This window comes from Pithys albifrons, chromosome 8 (assembly GCF_047495875.1).
Source record: "Pithys albifrons albifrons isolate INPA30051 chromosome 8, PitAlb_v1, whole genome shotgun sequence".
NCBI classification, from domain to species: Eukaryota; Metazoa; Chordata; class Aves; order Passeriformes; family Thamnophilidae; genus Pithys; species Pithys albifrons.
The window spans coordinates 26,696,711-26,719,065 of NC_092465.1; the positions used below are offsets into that span (position 1 = coordinate 26,696,711).

Here is a 22,355-nt window from a genome sequence, read left to right on the forward strand (position 1 = left end):
TGCCATGTGGAAAGCTCCTTGAAGTGCTGAGGGTTAATACTCTCTGCTCTTAATTTCAAATTCCAGATAAATATGGTTTCAGCTTTGATCTTATCTGGACTAATTCTTTGTCACTGTACTAATTAATTCAGCATGCTGCAGAAAAGATGCTAATTTGGGCATCAAAGAAATAAAAGGGTGGGGGGAGGTTTTGTTTAATCAGAGTTTTAGAAAGATAAGTTTTACTCCCATTAGACTGGTTCTGGAAGCTCAGTTATTTAATTCTAGCTCCAGCAGTCTGATACAGTAAATAAAAATAAGTTAAAAAATAAAACAATGGCACATGTTTGCTTAATTTTGACATAACAGGAGCATAATAAGGCGGATTCTTTGTTTGCAATTTCTGCATGACCTTTTCTTTCTCTGCCGATCACAATCAGTTTTACTCTGATCACAGCATTAGAATAATATGGATTATCTCCCAAAATAATTTGAAGATAGCTAAATATGAGGATACTCACATTGACTGAATACAAATAATAATTGTAGAACAGCACACTTGAACAATTTGTTGTATGCCTCCACTGATGTAATAAGTGAGAGGTTTGGTCATTTTTCCCTTTTCAGGGAGCTGTTTTTGTTGCCTAAGCTGCCCTGTTGTTTGCCACAGGAAGCTGTTGCCTTTGCTGCCCTACTGTTGTTGCTGCCCTGGGAATCCGCCCCAGCAGAAGAACAACAGGGAGGCACGAGCCTACCTGGGAAGCTCTTTCCTGCAAGCAAACCTCACCAAATCTGGTTAAAAGGGGATTTTTTTCTTTCCTTCTCCAAATCTCTTTCCAGCTTACTCAACAGTGTTGGTGGTGTAGAGAGCACTGTCCAGCCTGCTGCTGGTGGTGGTTTTCCCATTTTAGCCCTTCCTCCCCCTTTCCCCCGAGCTGGAGGCACTACCCACCCAGGAACGGGAAGCAAGAGGGGCTGAATGACCCTCTCCTGTGTTCATCATCATCTCAGGGCTTTCCTCTCACCCTGCCAAAGCAGGGGGATTGGGTCAAAACCTGCTCCTGGGCAAGGCTTTGTCATGGGGAGGTCTTGCTGCAATAGTCTTGTACCCTGGGGGAGCATCTCAATGTTTCTGGGGCTGAATCCTCCACAAAGGGAGGAGGATCCACTCTGGAAGCAGGGGCTGGCCGAAGGGCAAGGAAAAGTGATGCCCACCCCTCCTGGCTTGCAGCCCCCTGCACAGAGCTGGCCTTTTACCACAAGCTTAGCTCGTGCCATGGAGGTGCTTTCATCTTCTGAGCCCTTGGTGAGGATCTGAGCAGTGTTGCCCAGCCTTTGCTGTGAGTGCTCCGTTCTCAAAGTGTCAGACGTGTTTGACCAAAACATGTTTTTTTCTTTCTGTAGTTTTTTCAGCTGGTCCCACTGGTGTAATACTCAATGGCATACTCCGGTCCAATAAGTAATCATTTAGTAACAAACCTTTTAGGTATTTAGAGAGACACTAAAACATGAAGGATGTATTTCATTAATGCTGCTATTAACGTGAATGTAAAATGAGCCTGGTCTGTAATCACCAACAAGTCTGACTCACTAAGGATCTTTACAGAAATGTTTAATACTCTGTAAAAGCGTATGTATGAAAGTGATTAATCAAAGCACAGCACTGCTTCCAGAGTATTTCTTCTGCCATAAAAGCTGAGTGATAAAATAACTTAAAACACACGGTAGTAGTGGCAGTTAATAAGCTTTTTATAGTCCCTGTGTGGACCTGAAAATCATACCTTATTAGTATCTTTATCTTTTTTGCTCACTCATTCATTCTTGCTCACATTTAAATTTAATTTTAAGGGTTATTTCTAGTCTTTCATAAGGGACATGCTTTAATAATCTCAGCATTTTTCCCCATTTTGCTGTGAAATGACTAAGAGTCAGCTTTTCTTATATGTACTTTACAAATCACTCTGGTTTTTTACAGATCTTTTCTGGAGATGTATAGATTTTATGACAGTGTTAGGCTTTGTATCTTGCTTGACTATGTCACAGGCTCTCTTGAATTAGTTTCCCACAGATGTTTGTACTTTCATTATTTACCCTGTTAGCACCTCCTGATCCGGGGCAAGTGAATTAGCTAAGAAATCCAAACGCCTGAATTCAGTCAGCAAGTGCCTTGGGGTTCCACCCACCAGATGTTTCTCCTGCTTAGAAGTCTGGGACTTTACAGACCTGCCTGCTTTTTTTAATCCTTGAAGCAAATATCAACACATTTGAGATCTGGAAGCCTTCGGTTCCACACGGAAATGAAGTGTTGCCATGACCACAGCTTTAGGTCCTGTGTGCAAGACGTTTATCCCAAGTCCAACAGAGCAGGTCCGTGGTAGGCTTGTTTTCATTTTTATCCCTCAGGATCCTTGGAAAGAAATGTGCATATGCTTAATGCCATAGCCAATAGAATGGCAATAAGTACTGCAGGAAGACAACATACATTTGGTAGTCAGATACTTTATTCCCTTAGTGTTTCAAAGGGGAAAAATTTTAGTTGTTTCCAGGGTGTCATTTGAAATTAATAGAAATAGGATAATGCCTCACTTTTGCATGTTTTCAGCAATTGCATATCGGCTTTTCCTGTAAGCATGAAGGGCTCAAAGATCTGATCACATAAAGAAAATCCCTTTATGCTTTTATTTACAGGAGGACTATGCTCTGAATAGTTGGAATATTCACTTTTCCAACTGAAAATTGTCCTAAGGTTAATAGGGTTGTAACATCTTTAACAGGGCTTGCCAGGCATTTACGGTGGATAATCAGAGAACTGGGGCAGTCACTCAACCTAGGAAGACAAGGATTTATTTCCTTACAGTTATTAGGATTACCAGTGGCTTCATTTGACACAAATTGATTATAGATGGATATAGAATGAGATCATACAGCTGATGCATTTGTTTTCAGGTCTTCTACTTATATTTCTCCATTTGCTATATAAGGTTTTCAAAGTAATAAATCCGTCAGATATTAAGTTGAAGAGAATGTGACTGTGCACAGTATAGCAAAACAGGCATTTTAAAAATTCGTGTGTCATACATTTTTTATTAATGTTTTTATTCTGCTGACAATGGTATTAATATAGAAGGCAGATTTTACCACAGTTCAATTATTTGTTGCCTGGAGAACTGGAAATTTCAAACCTTAAGGTCATTCAGTTTTCACAGAATTTTAATATGGATTTGATTCATTCCATGGTATAATTTTGAGAATAGATTTTATCCTGTTCTTGTTGAAATCAGTGGAGAGCCTCACACCGATATCAATGGCAACATGAACAAACCTAGTTGGGCAGCAACTACTTTTTTTTTACCTTACTACCTTTTTTCTGTTGTTCCTATAGGCAGTAGAGAACCATTAAGCCTGTAGTGCACAAACCCTTGCAAAATTACAACGGGTGGAAGTTAATATCGTCATTGGAAGCCCATGGCAATTAGAGTGCCCCAGTGAGCAGACCATAAATTTTAGGACAGAGTGTATAAATTCAGGCAGAGATGCTACTGTGTTCTTTGTGCTTTAATGCTGTCTACGCTGTATCACTCTTAACACTGTTAAATCTTTTGCTGCTTTTATTGTCTAACGTTTGTGCAAGATTTTGTTAAGCTGAGAAACATAATAATAAGAGAATGGAATGAAAAACAATAATAACCAAAATGATTTTTATGGCATGGCAATATGCAAAAGAGGCCAAAAAACCCCCACATCTGAATATTTCCCTAGCCTTGAACAATGTGCTGCATACTGAGAGTAGCAAGTCAAACTTGTAAGCCTGCACAAATCCTATCTAAAACCGAAAACAGCAAAAAACCCAGCCATAGAATCATATAATGGGTTGGGTTGGAAGGGACCTTAAAGATCATGTAGTTCTCACCCCCCTGATGTGGGCAGAGGCACCTTCCACTGGACCAGTTTGATCAGACCCTCATCCAACCTGGCCTTGAAGGCTTCCAGGGATGGGGCATCCACAGCTTCTGTGAGCAGCCTGTGCCAGTGTTTCACCACCCTCACAGTGAAGAATTTCTTCCTAACATCTAATCTAAACCTGCCCTCTTTCACTTTAAAACCATTTCTCCTTATCCTATCACTCCTTGCCCTTGACAAAAGTCCCTCTCCAGCTGTCTTGTAGGTCCCTCTGGGTGCCAGAAGGTGCTATAATGTCTCCCCTGGAGCCTTCTCTTTTCCAGGCTGAACAGCCCCAGCTCTCTCAGCCTGTCTTGGTAGGAATAGTGCTCCACCCCTCTGGTCATCTTTGTGTCCCTCCTCTGGACTCGCTCTGACAGGTCCCTGTGCCTCATGTGTTGGAGGGCCCCAGAGCTGGATGCAGTACTCAAGATGGGGTCCCACAAGAGCAGAGGGGCAAAATCACCTCCCTCAACCTGCTACCCACGCTGCTTTTGATGCAGCACAACAACAAAAGTTGTTTTTGTCAAGACCAAGTCTTTATTCTCAGTTTACAATTACACTGGAACATGCCAATTTTATGGCAAGAGCAGCTCTGCTAGCAAACAGCACTGTTTTTGCTGAGAGTTGTCATGCTGGCAGCTATTGCAATCAAAATTGTCACTTTATTTTATTAAAAATGTATTTCCCTAGTAAGCAAGAAATAATGTCTGGACCTGTAAGGGATGTATGTTAAAGATTTTTTTTTACATTTCTCTTGAGTATGCAACACATCCAACTTCAACTCCCTGCAGCAACACAAAATGCCCAAGAATAATGTTTTCAAAATCAATACATGCTACAGTCGAATATGAGACTCCACAAACCCATAATTGAAACTCTGGGAGAAAACCAGGCAGCCTGAATATAAACAAAGTACCAGAGTTGCATTATGACCAAGATGCAAGTGCTAATACAGCCTCTTGAGAAAACTGCCATGAGACCTTCCCCACCTGTGTCAGAGAGCAGGGGTGTTTCCGGAGCAGTCTGCTGGTCTCATTCCCAGGAGATGTTTGTTTGTCCTGGCCTCCCAGTAGAGAGCAATACATGCACAGTTTCATCTAGCTTTTATTTTTCACCTGGGTCATTTCATATCTCTGAGCCCCTCTCACTTTCTGTCTTCTCACTCTGTACGTGCAACCTCTGTCCCGTGTTTCCTGCCTACTGCCTTCACTGCCACCACCCCCTCCTGCCTGGGTTTGTGACTCCACAGTCTCTTGGAACCACTAGAACTCAGAAAACAGCAGTGAAATCAGTCTCTACACTCAGGAGAAGCAGAAGCATGGAAAGTATGTGCTGTATTTCTGGAAGCACTGAAATGAGTAGGGACCATAAAAAACAAACTGAAGATTGTTTGTAGACAAGATGAATGTATGTTTTGAGCAAAGGATCCTTCAAAGAATGCAAGACACCATCTATCTCCATTGCTACATATAGGAAAGAAAAGGAAACTATGCACTAATAGGACTCTTCCTGCTCCCCAGCACAGTCCATGGCAGAAGCATTATAAAGCATCTCATGTTACTACCTGTAGTATTTGCCCTTTTTATTAGCATGGTATGCTACATGTCTGCCTCTCACGTCCATCATTCCCTTTCTAACCAAGATCTTATTGTCTGGGAGACTTACTGCAGAGTTCCTGATAACTTCATTTGACCACAAGCTCAGAATTATTAACTAAATTCACAAAAAATTTGGATCATTAGCTGATTATCCTGCCTTAGTATTTACAAAATTTCTGCTTTCATCAACAGAGAAACCTAAAGTCAATGATTTCAAGCTCAAGTATATGCACAGTAGTTCAGCTATTCCACTTGAGGCAGTTTGGGCAGGCATGAAGAATAAAAAAAGATCACCAAGGCAATGCTGCAAAGTTTCACAGAAGAGTTTGTAGTTTTCAGTCAGAGTAATTAGTTTGCAATATAGTATATGTGATTAAAAATAATTACTTTTCTTTACATTGTTGTCATGCATGCAAGGATACATTAATTTGCAGGGGAAGACACAGGCTGATCATTTACTTACTCTTGGAACTGAGAATTGGAGGAGAGGAGGGAAGCTTTATATTCTTTTTGGTGTGTAACTAATGAGCATATTTGACCCCAGTATTCTGTCTGGCTTCATCAGAAATGATGTGCAGCTCTACAGTTCAGTTGCCTTTTATAGGCTGCATCAAGCAGACTTGTTACGCGTATTTGTACAGTGTATAAAACAACAGTGGAAGCCCTGAACCCATTGGGGTCTCTGGAGGACTTTCACAGCATAAATATTACATGACAGTATATTATTAGGCAGAAGGAAAACCCCAGAAATTTAAAAAATAGCTCTGTCTAGTTTTGTACTCTTGGAACATAGATTTTATTCTTTCTGATTGTATCCTCATTTAAGCAAAGAACAAATCCTAAAATTAAGGCCAGTCATGAATGAGAGACTGTAGTTACCATCAAGAGCAGAACACATCCAGTCTGGGTGCTGACACCACAGCCACTGCAGATGACTTTCAGAGAGCTGTCCTGTGGCAAGAAGAGCCTTCAGCCACTTTAAAATGTGCCTCATTAATATTCCAGCTCTGCAATGCCTTGCATTTCAGATTTCGTGGGACTTCTCAACTTTGTTTCAAACAATTGCTTTCAAAAGTAGAGTCCAAATCAATCGGTAGTCAGTCCTTCCTCTTGCATATGGCCCAGTTACACTGATTACTTACTTTGCAATGTGGGAAATTCATGAGTGATTAAGATAAAAACTCGGTGTTTTGATTGTGTAAAATTTCTTTGGTTTAGGATAGGTAAGTACTGGTTTTTCTTCTAGTAATTATTTCCTCATGACTCCTTCCTTGATATCTTGTAACAGATTTGGAAAGAAAAAAGAAGATAAAAGTGGGAAAGCAGATCAGAAGGCTGATCCAAAGCAAGGCATGGTTAAAGAGGAGGAGCTGGAGAAAATGAAAGATGAACGTGAAAGGTGAGTAAATGGCAGCAGCATCTTTGTTCATCAAGTGAAAAACTTAAGAGCAAGGGATTGCCTGAAGGGATCTCCAGCCTGGCTGGAGATGTTCCAGAGCATTCCTGCTGGCAGTCAGGTCCAAGTAACCCAGAGCATTGGACCACTCTCCTGGCCTAGTCAGAGTTGCTCAGAGCAACAGAACGTCGTTCTCCTGCAGTTCTGTGGACTTCACTGTAGCATTCAGATCCCAACTTCTGCTAAGCTGGTGAAGATCAGTTCCTTCAAAACCTGTTTCCGCTCTGCCCATTTCCAAGGCCAGCTGACTCAGGAATCTTCTCCTTCACTTCTCTATGGCAAGAACCTCCTTCCTTCTCTCCTGACAGCCTCTGCCGTGTTTTCCAGCTCTTCAGACCTCTTTGTCTTCAGCTGGCTGTGCCATCAAGTGGTAGGTTTTGTACTTTAGGTATGTTCTTTTCTGCACAGCATTTGCTGGGAAGCCACATATTGCAGGAATATCTGTGCAGCAAGTGCTGAATATGCCAAGGGACACCTGAAAGAAAGCAGACTCAAATGGTTAAGATGAGTCTGAAGAGGCAGGAGTCCACTGGCGGTGGGGTGGGCAAGATGGGCGAGGCAAGAAGCTAGGAGTGTGCCCCCTAGGTGAGACTCTGGGAGTCTGTCTTGTTCATACAATATGCTTTTTTAAGCCCAGCCTTAGGAACTTCATTATCTTTTCAGACAAACAGAATTTAGTTTTCTGATTTAATTCATGTCTGCCCTTCAGAAACTGGAAACAGTTTGTGAGTGACAACCAGGTTCAGAAAGCTCCCTCTTTCTTTCCCCAACTCATCCAGAAGTAGTTTGTGATATGCTGAAGAAGGTCTTTGTTTCCCTCTGATGGCTGCTCTCAGAAAAGTTGAAGAGCCCATACTTGCTGGCTCTCATGAGGTGTCTGCAGTTGCTATAAAACTTTCCAAGTTGTACTAATATGTGTTGTCAGGACAAGGGGAAAACTATTCAGAGGTCTCTTCCTTCACTGGAGCATCCCGTTCCTGGGAGAAGGAATGGAAGCTGACACGGTTCCCTTGGGGCAGACAGTGTGTTTCCACACAGGTCAACCTTTGTGCTGCTGGTCAGGAAAAGCCCCTAATTTTGTGTGAGTCGTGCAGTGTATGGTCAGCCTGGTATGAGGCAGTGTGAGTGGTAGCTCATGGGTTTGATGGTGGAAAGAAGTAAACCCAAACTCCTGAAGTCTGCTGCTTATTTTTGCTATTTTTCTATTTTAAAAGCTAGTAAGGTATCTAGTTGCTGCAGTGCTGCTACTGGATATGCTTAGCCAGTGTTTAAGTATTTAGTTCATCTAAGTTAAGTAGTGTCAGGAGAAACTTTGTACCATTTGTTTTAGAATTTCTGTGCCGTGTCCTTGATTTTGCCAGATTGATGAGTGCCTTTATTTTAAACTGCTGACTCCCAATTTGGGTACTGGCAATTTGAGAGGTATGTGTCCTTCATTTTAAAGAAGCCAGTGTCTTTTATTAGGATCCTGGCAAGCTAAGAAGCATGTATCCCATCTGTTAAAGGGCCAGTGTCATTTACTAAAGTGTTGGCAGACTGCAAGGAATGAACCCTTCTGTCTAGAGGTCTAACGTTCCAATTGGACACAAGATAATTGTTCTTAATATTTCTTTAGCATTGTATGCTTTTTTTTAATTACAGTCACTAATTGACAGTAACTTGGTACGGCTGCATTAGAAACTGGCAGCTCAGTGTCTTCATCATTCTGGTTTCTCTATTAACAGTTTCAGTTTTGACCTGGAAGAGTTTGTGACTGAAATGGAGAACAGCAGGTGGGTTGAGAAGTGGATGAACCAAGATGATATTTTTAACTCACTTATTTGATTCTTCTGTTAGGCACAAGAATAGAAATATCACACTTTTATATCAGGTAGTACATCTTAAATGTTTGGAGGATTCAAATTAAAAGATGAAAAACACACAAAAGACCTCAAAAAAATAAAAAAAAAAACTAAAACAAACAAACAAAACCAGAAGACGAGTGAAGAATTTTTCCCTATGTTATCCTCAAAGGAATGCAACATAAAAACAAGCAATTGGCTTCAGCTTCCTAATGAGGTAAGAGCGTTGCTCTGTGTTTGCCCACAAAAGGCTACCTACAGGCTGGCTATTGAACCCTTCTGGAACTGACCACAAAACAGAAGAGACTTTATTTTTCTTAGAGGAAAAGGAGTCCTTTTGCTTAGTTGTTGACTGTTCACCTAGTGATGATGCTCAGTAAGACAGTAAAGACAAGTTTTATAGCTCTATCCCAAGATTTAGTAATTCTATAATGTAATTCAAGTCCAAGATTTTAATGCACATATTGGCAAAGAAAACCCTGTGGCACATCCACATCATAGATCATCTGTTTCTATGACTTCACTAGCAGCAATCCTGCATACTTAGTCTCATATTTATGAAACTAAGCTTCACTGAAGCTTAGTAGAACACAGTCATATTTTCAAATCTGTCCTTGTTGAGAGTGAAATGAGTGTATGTTAAAACTACTAGGAGTGTAATAGTAGAACAAACTGCAGAAATATAGCAAATTTTGTCCCCTGCTTCCTGTGATCAAATCCTCTATTTAACAGCTTGAACAAAATGCAAATTGCTTTTCTAACATCTAACCTTTCTAGAATTAACTTAAACACACACCTAATTTTACTTTTCCAAGATTAGCTGTATAAGTAATTCTTGTTCAGATCCTCAATCCAATTATTACAATCCTAAAGTCAGAAGTTAGGCTTTTTGCCTAAACAGTTTTCTTAAATACTGACTGCCTGAATACTTCCAGATCTGTCATACTAAATGATAGGATGATTTTTCATCTGACCTTTATTTTTTTTCAGAGGCATGTTGTCCATTTTGGATGCTAGTGGAAGAGGTTGGAGTCGTTGATTTTTGGGCTGGGTGTGACAGGATTAATGATCAAGTGCTTTTCAGCATCTTAGCAGCTGTGGAACTCGCATGGTTTTGGATGTTGGTTTTGCATGCAATATATTCTTGGCAGCTCTCCAAAAAAACAGAATACTGTTCCAAGATCTCAGCTGAGAAATATTTTTCGGTAGGAAGTACAATTTCAGTTTACAGGAGTAGGTCATCTCTCATAGTTTTGCAGAGTTTTTTGACTGGTATTGGGTAAGCACAATAATACTTCACAAAATTTCAGGGATAGGCTTTCTGTAAAGGCTGCAGCCTTCCTCCAGAAATTCTGAGAAGCTTCAGACGTGCAGAAATGTCAAGTGTGTTCACTGCGCAATTATGGGCTGGCTGTGCAGTACAGACTCAGGGACTCTGGCTCTGACAGGAGACATCAGAGCTCACGTAGGTGTGCTGCATGAGTGTAAGTCCATCATGCTTGGAACAGGTTGGATTTCCTGCTTGCACAAAGAAGGAATTGAACAGTGCATGTGCAACAAGTCTGGCACATCCAGAATGTGTTAGAGCTGGTGGGCGTATGCAGACAGAGGATACAGTGCTCACTCTCTAGTGCAGATGATCCCCACAAGGATTGGACTTGCTTGCACATTGGTCCTCAGCATAAATTTGCGTGGCAACTCCTTTTATGAGCTGCCAAGTTTCAGATTTGAACCTCAAAAAGTGAAAATAAATTCAGTATTTTGCTAGCCTAGTATTTTCTATTTCCATTCCACATTGTTCTGGTCTCAGTTTTCAGTACAACTCTCCGTGCTGTCTTGTAGCTGCAGTTCTCTGAAGCAGCTCCACATCCTGCACTGAAATGCTGACATCATTATATTTTTCCTGCTTGTATTCCCCAGCAATCCCCAGCAAGATCAAGGTCTCATTGTGTTCGTGGCTGTTCGGGAAGCTTGGGCCTGACCCCGAGCACTTACAGTTCAGGTGGAAAAGAGAAAAGCTGGCAGGAAAAAAACATGCCCAGTGGGTGGGAATCTGACATGCAGGCAGAGCAGCTGCTTGTCCAGGTTCCTGAAAAGTCCCTGTCAGGCTAAGAATTCGTTCCAGACCTCAGCCCCAGGCCTCCTTTCTTTTCAAAGCCGATACTTTATTATATGACTGCTACTTCTGCAGGCTTCAAGTGGTGAACAGGAACTTAGGATGTTAGGCATTCCTTCTTTAGTAATAGCCTTATCTGTGTCCAATTGAATATGGATTCAGCACCTTCTCTAAATTATTTTCTTCTTCTCCCCCTACCTCCCTTAGTTTTCGTTGTGCCACAGCAATGCAGTGTCGCTGAAACTTGACTGGAAAAAGACAGGAGTTCATGATAGTTCAGGAGTATTGACTTAACTGGTGACACAGTTCTCTGAGGTGGTGTTTTGTCTTTCCTGGCATAAGTCATGTGCTTCCTTGAACTGAGGCCCTATTTCAAATAAACTCATCATTTTGTTCATGCTTCAAAGAGTTTGGCTGTAATAAAGCATGTGCTCCAAAGGTCGAGGATCTGCCCTTAAAAGGAAAAAGCAAAGGCTGTATCTGAGAGTTATTTTGATCGAGCTGACTCAAATCCGTATTTTTAGTGTGTTCTGTGTAAATTACTCAGAATTTATCATTTTAACAAGTTGTTTGCTACATTATTCAATACTGGAAGAGGTCTTGTCTCTTCCTCCTCTCAAAAAAGATTTCTCTTCATCCCTTCTTCCATCTTTTTCCCACTCATTTGAGGTTATATTTAAAATACTAACATTTGGAAATCTTTGTAAAGCAAACTGGATAAACATATTAGACTCTTGAGTTTTACATAATAATTTGCCTTTCAAATGCAAATAAAGGGTCTATCTATTGAAAGAAAACTATTTTTTCCTATTTATTTAGTATTATTTTATTGGAATATTCCTACTAAGACCCTAACTCTCTTCCAGTAGAACTGAACACTTACTTGACATTAGAATAAAATTTGCAAAATGAAGGGCCTTGTTGAAAGTGGGTTGATTTTTAAAAGTAGCAGGAGAGTTGGTTAATAAGGAGGCAGCCTATGTAAAAAGTAATCCTCTGCACTTTTTTTGTGGGAGTAGTTTGTTGTTTTGTTAACAGTCTTGGTCTTGCAGTCCTCACTGCAATTAACAGAGGAAATTTTTTAATAGTATTAAGGTTTGCCTGGAGGAACTTCTGGCCCTTGCTTTCTGAATGTCTGAACTGAAAGCTAAAGTTACAGTGTATCTCAAATTTGGATAAAATTAAATGCTTTCAGTTTTTATATTGAAGACTGAATTTCCTTTAGTTTTCCGAAACCTTCCAGCAATTGAAGAGCATTTCTCTTTTGTCTTATCAGCCCTGATGCTTGTTGCCTGTTCCCATAGTTAAAAAATCAATACATGTGGTTTTGATATTTGGCAAACAGAGGTTTAATTTTGCGACTGCAAGATCCCTGCACGAAGGGGATGCATTTTACAGAAATAAAAACATTTAGAGTCCACTTATATGGGTGAGAATAGTTGGGAGCAAAACTTCATTCCTGCTCTGTCAGCATTTGTTTCATTGTATTTAATTACAAACAATTTGTATGTTACTGGAAATCAAAATTAAAGCAATAGCTGCATTCATGGCTGTATGGTATAAAAGCCAAATTAGTTTGAATCAAAAGTTGACGTTCAGAATGTCGAAAAAATCTAAGTATGACTTTTTTTAAAATGCACAGTAGATCTCAGAGCATGCTCATACATGCACACAGCGTTGCCAGTAACATGTAGCTATTGTTCCTGAGTATTCCACTTGCCAAGTCTAATAGCATTATTATGGCTGTTTATAGTTCATATTGATCTCTGATAAATGTTGGTAATTACTATTCTCACCATTAAGCTCTGTGCTAAACCACTTGGTTTTGGGACTCCTGAGCTTGTGCATCATTATTTACTAAGGGTTAATCCAACATGGTGTATCTGTTCATTGAGTATTCCTGACTTTACAGCACAGCTAGGTCCTGTGGTTTAGACAAAATAAAGCACTGGATGTGATCCCAGTTTTAATACTCCCAATTTATTATAACCATTGAACCCTGATCAGATCACAGATTGGATTGGATCCCAGTTTTTTAAATGTCCCAATTTATTGCTGGCTTGCAACCCTGATAAGAATACATACTTGATTAAGGCTTCAGTTTTCAAAAATTCCAGTTAATTACTTTTAGATTCATATTAGATCATAGCCGTGTAGTATGGTATGTTGAAGTTATGAAAAAATTACTGGATGCTGTTGCACAGGTCAAGGTCATAGTTTCATTTTGTGCTGACAGTATGAAGTTATCAGATTTCTGTTTATTACTGTGGCAGAGCTTGCACTGGACAGGAGGACAGATTAATCCCAACCCATTGATTCTGAATGATTCTCATTTTAGATCTGCTGCTGTTCTGCATACCAGAACATGTAATAAAAGCCTACCATGGAACACTGGGAGATTTATGTTTGGTTGTGAGTAGCTGAGGTAGATGGGTCTCACCTACCTTTCACAGGTTGTGTTGTAGCATTTAGACCCAAATAGCAATTTTTTGAACTGCTTTGTGTGGCTTTTCTACTGCTGGAGTGCATTTTTAAGACAATATTAGGTCTGTAGTTGATCCCAGGTTGTCCCAGATTAAAAACATTAGGAACTGATAGCAGAATGGCACACAGAATTGGCCTTTTTCTTTATTTATCACAGTACTATTCCAGGTGGTGTGGACTGATGGAAATAGCACCTTCTCGGTGTCATAGCTGTGCCCTCAAAACATAAGCACACAAATTCTCATTCACGCCATTTAAGCGTCCTTGGTTTGTCCTTTATTGAGGCCCTGGTTTACTCTGGGACCTGTTTTCACAGCTGTGCCACCTGCCCACCTCAAGGGTCAGAGCAGCTCAGGGCCAATGGCCTGGCTCTTTCTTGCTTAAATGGTCCAATGTGTGGTGCTTTTCTTTATATATCAGAGTTTTACTACTTGATGGTTTTTTGGTTCTGGGAACCAGAAATGCTGCTGTTAGAAACTTGTACTGGCCAGAGTAATAAAGGGAAACTGGCCAGGGTGCCAGCCAGCCAGAGTAATAGAGTGCTTTCTAGGAGACAGGCAGTTCTGGCCTGGGGATTTCTTTCATGCAGTACTGAATGTAGGTCAGCTCTTGCCCACTCCAAAATCAATGAGGGCGTAAGAATTACTTGGAAGCTGCATTTCATTTCTTGCCCTTCCATTTGAGATTTATGACAGTCTATCATAAATCTTTGGCATGCACTTTGAAGTAGTGCCACAGCACAGAATTCCTGTTCTCAGACTCCTTTAGCTGCTACAAGATAAAAATGAGAATGTGGCTCATGGGGATAGACAGGCAGGAAATCTGTTTGCATGTGTAAATCTCCATAGTGATCTTAAACCAAAATACCTGAAAGTCTTAAAGCTTTGACTGCTCAGTCAAAGCTGAGTTTTGCTTTCTAATCAAGGACTGTTAATTAGAAACAACCTGTGAATCCCAGACTAACAGATGGAGACTGTTGCTGTTCTTGTACGGAGAGATTCTGTTCAATAGGTGCCAGGTTCAATGTCGTAAGTTTAGAATAAAGAAATGTGCATGGAATATTATATCATATGAAGCTAGACTTGCTGCTTTGACTACTAGGATTTCATTCAAATGAAGGCATAATGTTTGTGCAGTTGCAGGGATGGTTGTGCAAACTCATGAAGTCTCACTAGGAGGTGGAGCTACAAATATCTATGCAGGAGATATTCCAAGAATACCCACTTACTGGGTCTGTCCTGGGCTCTTCCTGGGTCTGTCCTGAGCTCTGTTATTGCACATGGTTGTGAATGTGGGGTTTTCACGAGGTGTCAATTCAATGTTGTGCCTTCCCATGGTCGTTATAGTGTCTCTGCTATTTTTCTCAAGACAGTGTTAGCCATCCTCAGTGGTTTTGACTGAAACCTACTACAGGAATTGCTGGAGCTGAGCTAGTCACTGGCAGTGACTAAGTTCATAGATGGATATGTCTGTGTCCACAGTTTTATTGCAGGCATACTGTAGTTACTTTTGTACCTGTTTGCTGTGTATCTGATGAACTTTTGTGAAATGAATTGTTTGATGTCTCCTTTGGAGAGGTGAATATGGCCTGCAATTGGTATTGTGTGCATTCCTGGCATTAAGTTCCCAATGACTAAAACATAAGCAAAGTTGAGTCATACTTTCCAAGAGCAATCTTATTTTGATTGACTTTTAATGATCATTTGTTCCAGAATTGAGCTAATGTTCACAAAAGGGGCTCAGCCATGACAAGCACAGGACCTTACTTATCTTTGTCACAGATGAGTACAACTGGCAGCAGCCTGAGAATTCCCTGAAATCAGCGCAGAGAACTGGGCCTGCAGTTCACCTGTGGGATGCAATTCCCTGCAGACTTGAGGAGATTTTGCAGGAGTAGCTCTTAAAGACATCAGAACATCTCAGGTGAAAGATGTCAGAGTAATTTTGACAAACCTGGAATGCTTCCACTCTCTAATCCACACTGTCACAGAACCAGGAACATCCTGTTGACAGGAGACTGAGCAACATGATCTGTGCAGTCAGTCTTGCTTTTTCAGCAGGAGATTGAGCAAAATGACCTTCAGAAGGTTCCTTACAACCTAAATTTTACTGATATTCTCACTTCAAAATATTATCTCCAGGGCAATTGTGAGTAAAGAAAATTACATAATGCAGTAAAATACAGACTATAATATACTTGGCTTTTCTGATAGTTGGCTTTCTGTATCTGCTACATTTCACCCCGTGTACAACTAATGTGGACAAAAGAGAGGCAGAAAAACTTTCTGATTTAACAGCCAAGGTAAAACCCTGTTCCTGCCGAAGTTCACAGGGTGGGAGAAAACACACTGACCTCATTAGAGCCAGAATTTTCTTTAGAGGGCAGGATCCTGTGTAAGTTGATAATCATCTGTAACCTCTGAAATAAATGGAAGAACATTAAGACCTCAGCCTGGTCTATCTAAAGCTCACACTCCTCCCTCTGTGGGATGAAAGGGCTACGTTTCATTTTCAGTTTGTCATAATCTTGAATTTTAAGGTCATCTTAGTTCTATCTCCTTCTTAGGTTTTTCAGTCCTCTCTTTCTTTACCTACAACCTTCCAAAGGCAGTTTCTCTGGTCAGTTCAGTATTTTACAGGTATGGGATAGTTATCTAGAACAGGTAATATTTTATGCCCTGGTGGTTTTTTATTGCTGGGACAATTAATGCTCTTACAACATCGGTCTTGTTATCCCAAGTTAGAGTCTCTTACTCCCTTGAATTTGTGTTTTGCCTTTTTTTTACTTCTGTTCATGTTTACAATTACAGATACTAATTATGGGGGAGATGTTCAAATCCAGCTGGAATGAAGAAACACATAGCTTATGGGAAAGATGTTTCTGACAACTATGCCTCCAGCAGAATACCCTGAAAGATAATACTGAATTAGATATTGTTTGGTTCTTGATGAGTCCGTATCAGATGTCCTCAATTTACTGGCAAGAGGTGGATTTTTTTTATTTTTTTAGCTATGAGACTTGCCTGCCTCAAGATTCTTTTTAGGTGATGGTGCTTGAAAAACTGAAAATTAGTCTTTTCCTGATAAAAGATGTAGGTTTGAATAGGATTGTTAATGTCATTGTAGGCCATGTCTGTCTGAAAAATGATTATGAAATAAAAAAAAATAAAAGCACTGTACTGAAATTATCTTCTCAGATATTCAACTGAAATATACCCATTCCCATCAGTGATTATGGCTTATGAATATCTGAAGGCAAGATGTATTCAGTCCACTATTATGTAAATGAATGAAAAAACAAGATTTTAGTTACCAAAATATATTTTGCTAGCAGCTAAAAAGGAGTTAAAACATTAAACCCAGTGGAAATCTAAGTGACCTCCTACAGAAATAGGCTGCTATCCTCTAGACAACCCATAACTCAATATATGTATGAATGAGGTAAATGAGACACAAAAGCAGATAGTACATCAGATGTAAATTGAGTAATCATTGTGGTATTTGGATGTCACAAGAGTCACATGAGTGGGGAAAAAAGCAATGAAGCAGCTTTTATTCTGCAGTTCTCAAGGAACAACCAACTCAGTGGAAGTAAGTTTAGCATCTCAGTCATCTCAAAAGACTTAAAAGGACCAGGCCCTCTCTCAAGTTTATGTATGCCTCAAATTGAGTGTATGCACACTCACCTGCTTTTATTCTGCTACTCTTACTGCAAACAGAACAGAATTTTTCCTAAAAGACCTATAGCCCTATTTCTGTTACATTTTGTCTTTGCTTGTTATTTGTACTTCTGCCCCAGGAACATCTTTCTCTGACTTAGCATCTTGCTTGTTCGTGTACTTGTCTGTGCATGGACAAGGTGTGTTCCTTTTAATCCACCATAAAAGAAATGTTGCTGTATTCATCTGAAGTATAAACAAGGGCCCTTTGTGAAATACAATGTTTTGGTTAGCAACTGCATTTTTGGTCCTGTGATTGACTACTTAGATAGACACCTTGGGGCTCAAAGCCATTCAAGCTCTGCTTTGAATTAAGCACATGGTCAGTGCATGGTAAATTAAAAAAAAGAAGTTGCATCACTTTTACTCTCCTTGGAAAGTCAGAAGAAACAGGATAATCCAGAGTTCGTGGGAAGTGCAAAGGAAGACTTAAAACACCTCAGGAAAGATGGTACTTTTTGTTGTGGGCCTGTTTTGTTGGTTGTCCCTGTGTTACATTGGTCTAAATGCAGCCATGCAGCTCTCTAAGTAAGAGAGCCCATGGTCTCTCAGAGCTGAGCTCACCACGTGCAGATTTTGCACTGTGGTCAGATCTCTTGGCTGTCAGTGCCACATCTCCTGTCAGGCAGCAGGCACCCTGTTCCCGGCTTGGGGGTGGCATAGCCAGGAGGACATGTGTCTTCATGGTTTGTCCTGATCCAAGGTGACACCTTGTGAGCCTGAGACTGTCTCACTGTGCAAAGCTTTTTTTGAGCTGGGTCTGGTTGGGCCTCTAGAACTGCAGGCTGGGCCAGTGTTCTCTTGCTGTTTGTTTATCATTGAAGACCATCTTTGGGTTCCACAGCTTTTAATGCCCCTGGCCTTCTTTGAGCTGGTAACATTAAAGTCTTGCGTTGCAATTTTTACGGAGTCTTAGAAGCTTCAGCATTTTCTTGTTACCCACTTGCAACCCACCCAGCTTCCAGCTGCTGGGCTATGAGAAGTATCTCTTACAGCTTTTCCTAGCCCTCCCATGCCATTTGCAAAAGCATTTCTGGGCCTTCTCCAAAAGTCACTTCTGCTCAGCTCTTGTGGAGTTTTCTTGAGGTAATCCACATCTCCTCCTGCAGCTGCTTCACTCCACGTATGCTGCAGTCTTTTAATCCAGCTTTTGCCTGTCAGTGTCTCTGTCACTGATGTCAGGCTAAAGCGTTTTACATTGTGTTTGTCACAGGCGGTGAATACATATGTGGTCATTGACAGTAGCTCAGCAGAAACACAATAACTTGTTAAGCCACAGTAACTCAATCGTGTGTCTGAGCTGCAGCTGGAAGGAGCTGTTTGGACTGTTAACCATTCCATGGCTGCTGCACTCCAGGTTTATGCATCTTTTCATGTGTTAGTACATGAGAAGTCACCATGTGTGATTTGTGTAGCTATGTCAGATGGAAGGATTGTTTGAAGGATAAATGAGAGCATTCCTTGATTTATAGCTCTGGGGATGTGCTACTGAACAGGTGTAGAGAAGGGTTTTCAAAACATCGTGTCCCACTTTGAGGTACAGTAGGTATATAGATCCTGTCTTCATTTGACTTCTACAAATGCAACATGTTTTGAAAATGTTGCCTGTAGTTGTACTGAGGTTATGTATTTTATCACATGATATATTTTTCTGAAATTATTTGTTGTAGAGAAATGTTAGAATAGGATAGGTGTTTGGATGATACTGAGCCTGCCCTCTGGCTGCTTCTGTGCCAGGGCTCTGTCTTTACAGAAACACTGCTAAGGGAAGTTGGTGCAGTTGCAGAGAGTTAATTGGAGAGCACAGTGTTCAGGTGGCGGAAGGGAACAAGCAGGATTGATACGGGACACTCAAAAGGAAATATATCTAACTTCCCTTTTTTCTGTTTGTTTTTTCTTTTCCTCATCAGGAAGTTTGTAGAAACTTTAGTGCCGCACTGAATTGTTCAGATGCTGATCTGTGCCCCTCCTCGTCTCTGGTTTCACTGCCAGCATCACAGTGCTGAGTGACATTTTATCTTTAGTCACAAATTGGCACCAGTTGTTTAACCAGACCTATCCTGTGCTGCAAGTCTGGGGCTCTCTTGTAGTAATTGTTCAATGAGCTGTTTGCAATTATAGCTTTGCTAATTTGGAAGAATTTTTTGTGTGTGTGTGATGAGGAGTAAAGATTCTGCTGTTTCAGATAAGGAGAGTTGCAGAGGGAGGTGTGGAAATGGTGAATTACTAGAGTGGGATATGGCAGAAGCAGTCTGCTTAGTAGAGCTGGCATAGCATTATAGGAGTGATGGAAGGAACAACACTTTTTTTTTTTCTCCGTGAAGAATTGCTGGGCACCTACTGGGATGTGCTATGGAAAAGATTGATTTTAAACTGTGTGAAAACATGATACTGAAATACAGTGAGGAAATTTAAAACTTCACAAAAACATGAAGAAATTTCAAAGGTGGAAAATATTCAAGAAGACATGGAAAGACAGGTAAACAGAAAGAAAGAAAACGCAGCCATCTGACAGTTTGTTTCCCTGGATCTGAACATTTGGATTGAAATGAAAAAGAGATCACCAAGTAATTTTTATAGATTTGTGTGGAAGACTAAAAGGAAAACAAGAAATACTATTGCAATTATAATTGATGTATTGAAAAGAAGAAACATTGATCATGAAGAATTTCACGTAACCTAGTATTGACTGGTCTGTATAATATAGAATGTAAATAATTGTTCTTGAGAAGACTTGACTTGTAATACTGGCAGCAATTGAAGATTGCATTCAGAAGGAGAAGATGAAGAAGCTAGGCTTATTCACAGGAACAAAAGAAAATTGTGGTGACCTAATTCTAGCTTTTGTTGGGCAGAATATACCAGTATTGATAGCAGGACAAATTGCTCTTACTGTCAGACATGAAAGCAAGATTTGTGTGATGCTGCTGTGCTGCACTACTCTTGCTTTCAAAGGGGTATTCAATACCTAGGGGACTGGTGATGTGCAGGTCCAGAGAACATTAGGGCTTATGATGTTCCGAGGAGCTGCTGTGACTCGTCTCAAGACTGTGTGCCATGCCTTCTGTGCTGTTTTGTGATGAAACTATTCCTTGAAATGCAGTATCCTCCCATTTTTCTGCCTGGGTACCATGTGTGTATGTACCATGTGTGCCATAAAACTTATACCTCATGCAATATATTACTGCTCTGAATTCTCTGTTCGGGCTTTTTTTGTTGCTAATTGAGAGTGAAGCACTCCACAGTTTCCCAGGGGCCTAAGAATCTTTGATGCTTTTTCAGAGTTAATCTGGAAGACAGCAACAGTATCCAAATGTTTTATACATTTTAGTAGGAGAGCAGCAGGATAATCAGGGCAAGGACTACAACACCTCTTGTGTCATTTGTCCTAAGCAAAGATGGTGCCTTTGTTTTTACATTTCTGATGTAATCCCATGTGGGACATGTAAAATATTAATCCTTCTGCAAGAGGTTTTCTCTTGAAGTGCCTGTATTTATAAAAGATGGAAAACATCAGTGCAGACGTCACTACGTGCCTCACTGATGTCTAAGGCTTTTTTTGCAGTGGCAATCCAGTCCTTTCCTTGTACTACAAGTGCTCTCAGACAGTGAACTGCCTGAAAAAGTTGGTTTTCCTGTGATAACTTTGCCCCTGATTCCTTTATGTGAATAATGAACATGGGGTTTCACTCATGGGCACAGGCAGGCCTGCTCGAGCCCTCCGCCGTTTCCTGCTGCATAATCTTTTACCTTTATTACCACTTTGCACACTCTCAGCTGCTCTCTAACAGTTGCTGATTTGCTGGCAATGGTTTGAGGTTTAGGTGGAAATGCAAGCTGATCCTTACTTTTTAGTTTCTGCTTCCATATACAGCTCCTTAGTGTTGACTTTTTCCCCATGCCATTGTCTATTGCTTTTGGAATAAAAGCATTTATTTGCCAAGGTCTTTACCCTTGTCACCATTACTTTTACAAATCGTAAGTTACATGTCCTCTTGTTCCGCAAATGCCATTAAACTCTCACTGTCCCAAGAAGCCATCGGCCAGTTAAGCCAGTGCAATGTGCAGTAATATGAGAGCATACATGCCTCACTAACTGAATTTATCACATATTGATACCAGGCTATACCCTGCATAAGATTCTCCAGGGGAATCTCTCTTGCAGACAGGGTCAGCATTGTCCGAAATCACTGTTACTTGTTTTGAAGTCTCTGACTTCTTCAAGTCACTGCCTCAGCCTGAGTGAGGTATCTCTTCAGGACTGTGCTTTCCCAACCCGAGCCACTGTTACAGTGCAAAATATGGAGTGTGTGTGGCATGAAAACCTGAAGCAAAAGAGAAGTGGAGTGAAGATCACAGGAGGAGGAGGAGGTGATTGTGCTGGGAATAGAAGCTCCAGGCAGAATAAAGAAGAAATTCTTAAGAAGCCACAATGTAGGAACCTGAGAGGTGTGAAGGATATAGACACATTGTAGGGTATTTCTTCTTATCATACTTTCATCTTTAAGTCCACTGTAGTAAATTACACTAAGGCTTTATGAATATGTTTAATGTTGTCATAATGAAACAAAATGAACCAACTGGCCTATAATGATGTGTTAGGAAGATATTATTCTCTCACATGGTTCTTACAGTACAATATTTAGTGGAGTCACAGAAGATCTCAAGTTGGAAGGGATCAATAAGGATCATTGAGTCCAACTTCCTGCTCCTAACAGAACTACCTAAAACAAAACCATAGGACATGACTTGAGAGCATCATCCAGACACTCCTTGAATTCTGACAGGCTTGGTGCCATGACCACTTCCCTGTGGAGCCTGTTCCAGTGACCAACCACCTTCTCAGTGAGAATTTTTTCCTGATGTCCAGTCTTGTCTGATGCAGCTTCATGCCATTTCCTTGTGTCCCATCACTGGTCACAGAGAGAGGAGATCAGCATGTCTCCTCTGCTGCAGACTGTGATGAGGTCACCCCTTAGCCTTCCCTTCTCCAAGCTTAACAAACCAAGTGACCTCAGCTGGCCATCCTAAGTCTTGCCCTCAAGGTCTTTCATCATTTTGCTTTCTCTCCTTTGGACACACCCTAATTAATAGTTTGATGTCCTTTTTACATTGAGGTGCCCAGAGCTGCACGCTCTGTGGAGCACCCACTACTTGAGTACTAGAGAGGAGAAAGCTCATCTGCTTTACTGAGGGAAAGCCAAGTGGATAGTGGGCACC

General features: G+C 40.7%; 1 protein-coding gene across 4 annotated transcripts in view; it reads left to right on the forward strand.

Annotated features, from left to right (window-relative positions):
- Positions 1-22,355, forward strand: part of PARD3B (par-3 family cell polarity regulator beta) — a 394,364-nt gene that overhangs the window by 288,972 nt on the left and 83,037 nt on the right. For all 4 annotated transcript variants that reach the window (XM_071561897.1, XM_071561898.1, XM_071561899.1 and 1 more), the window contains one exon: positions 6,808-6,918. In XM_071561897.1, coding sequence (XP_071417998.1) covers positions 6,808-6,918 — 111 coding nt within the window. The remainder of the gene's footprint in view (positions 1-6,807; positions 6,919-22,355) is intronic.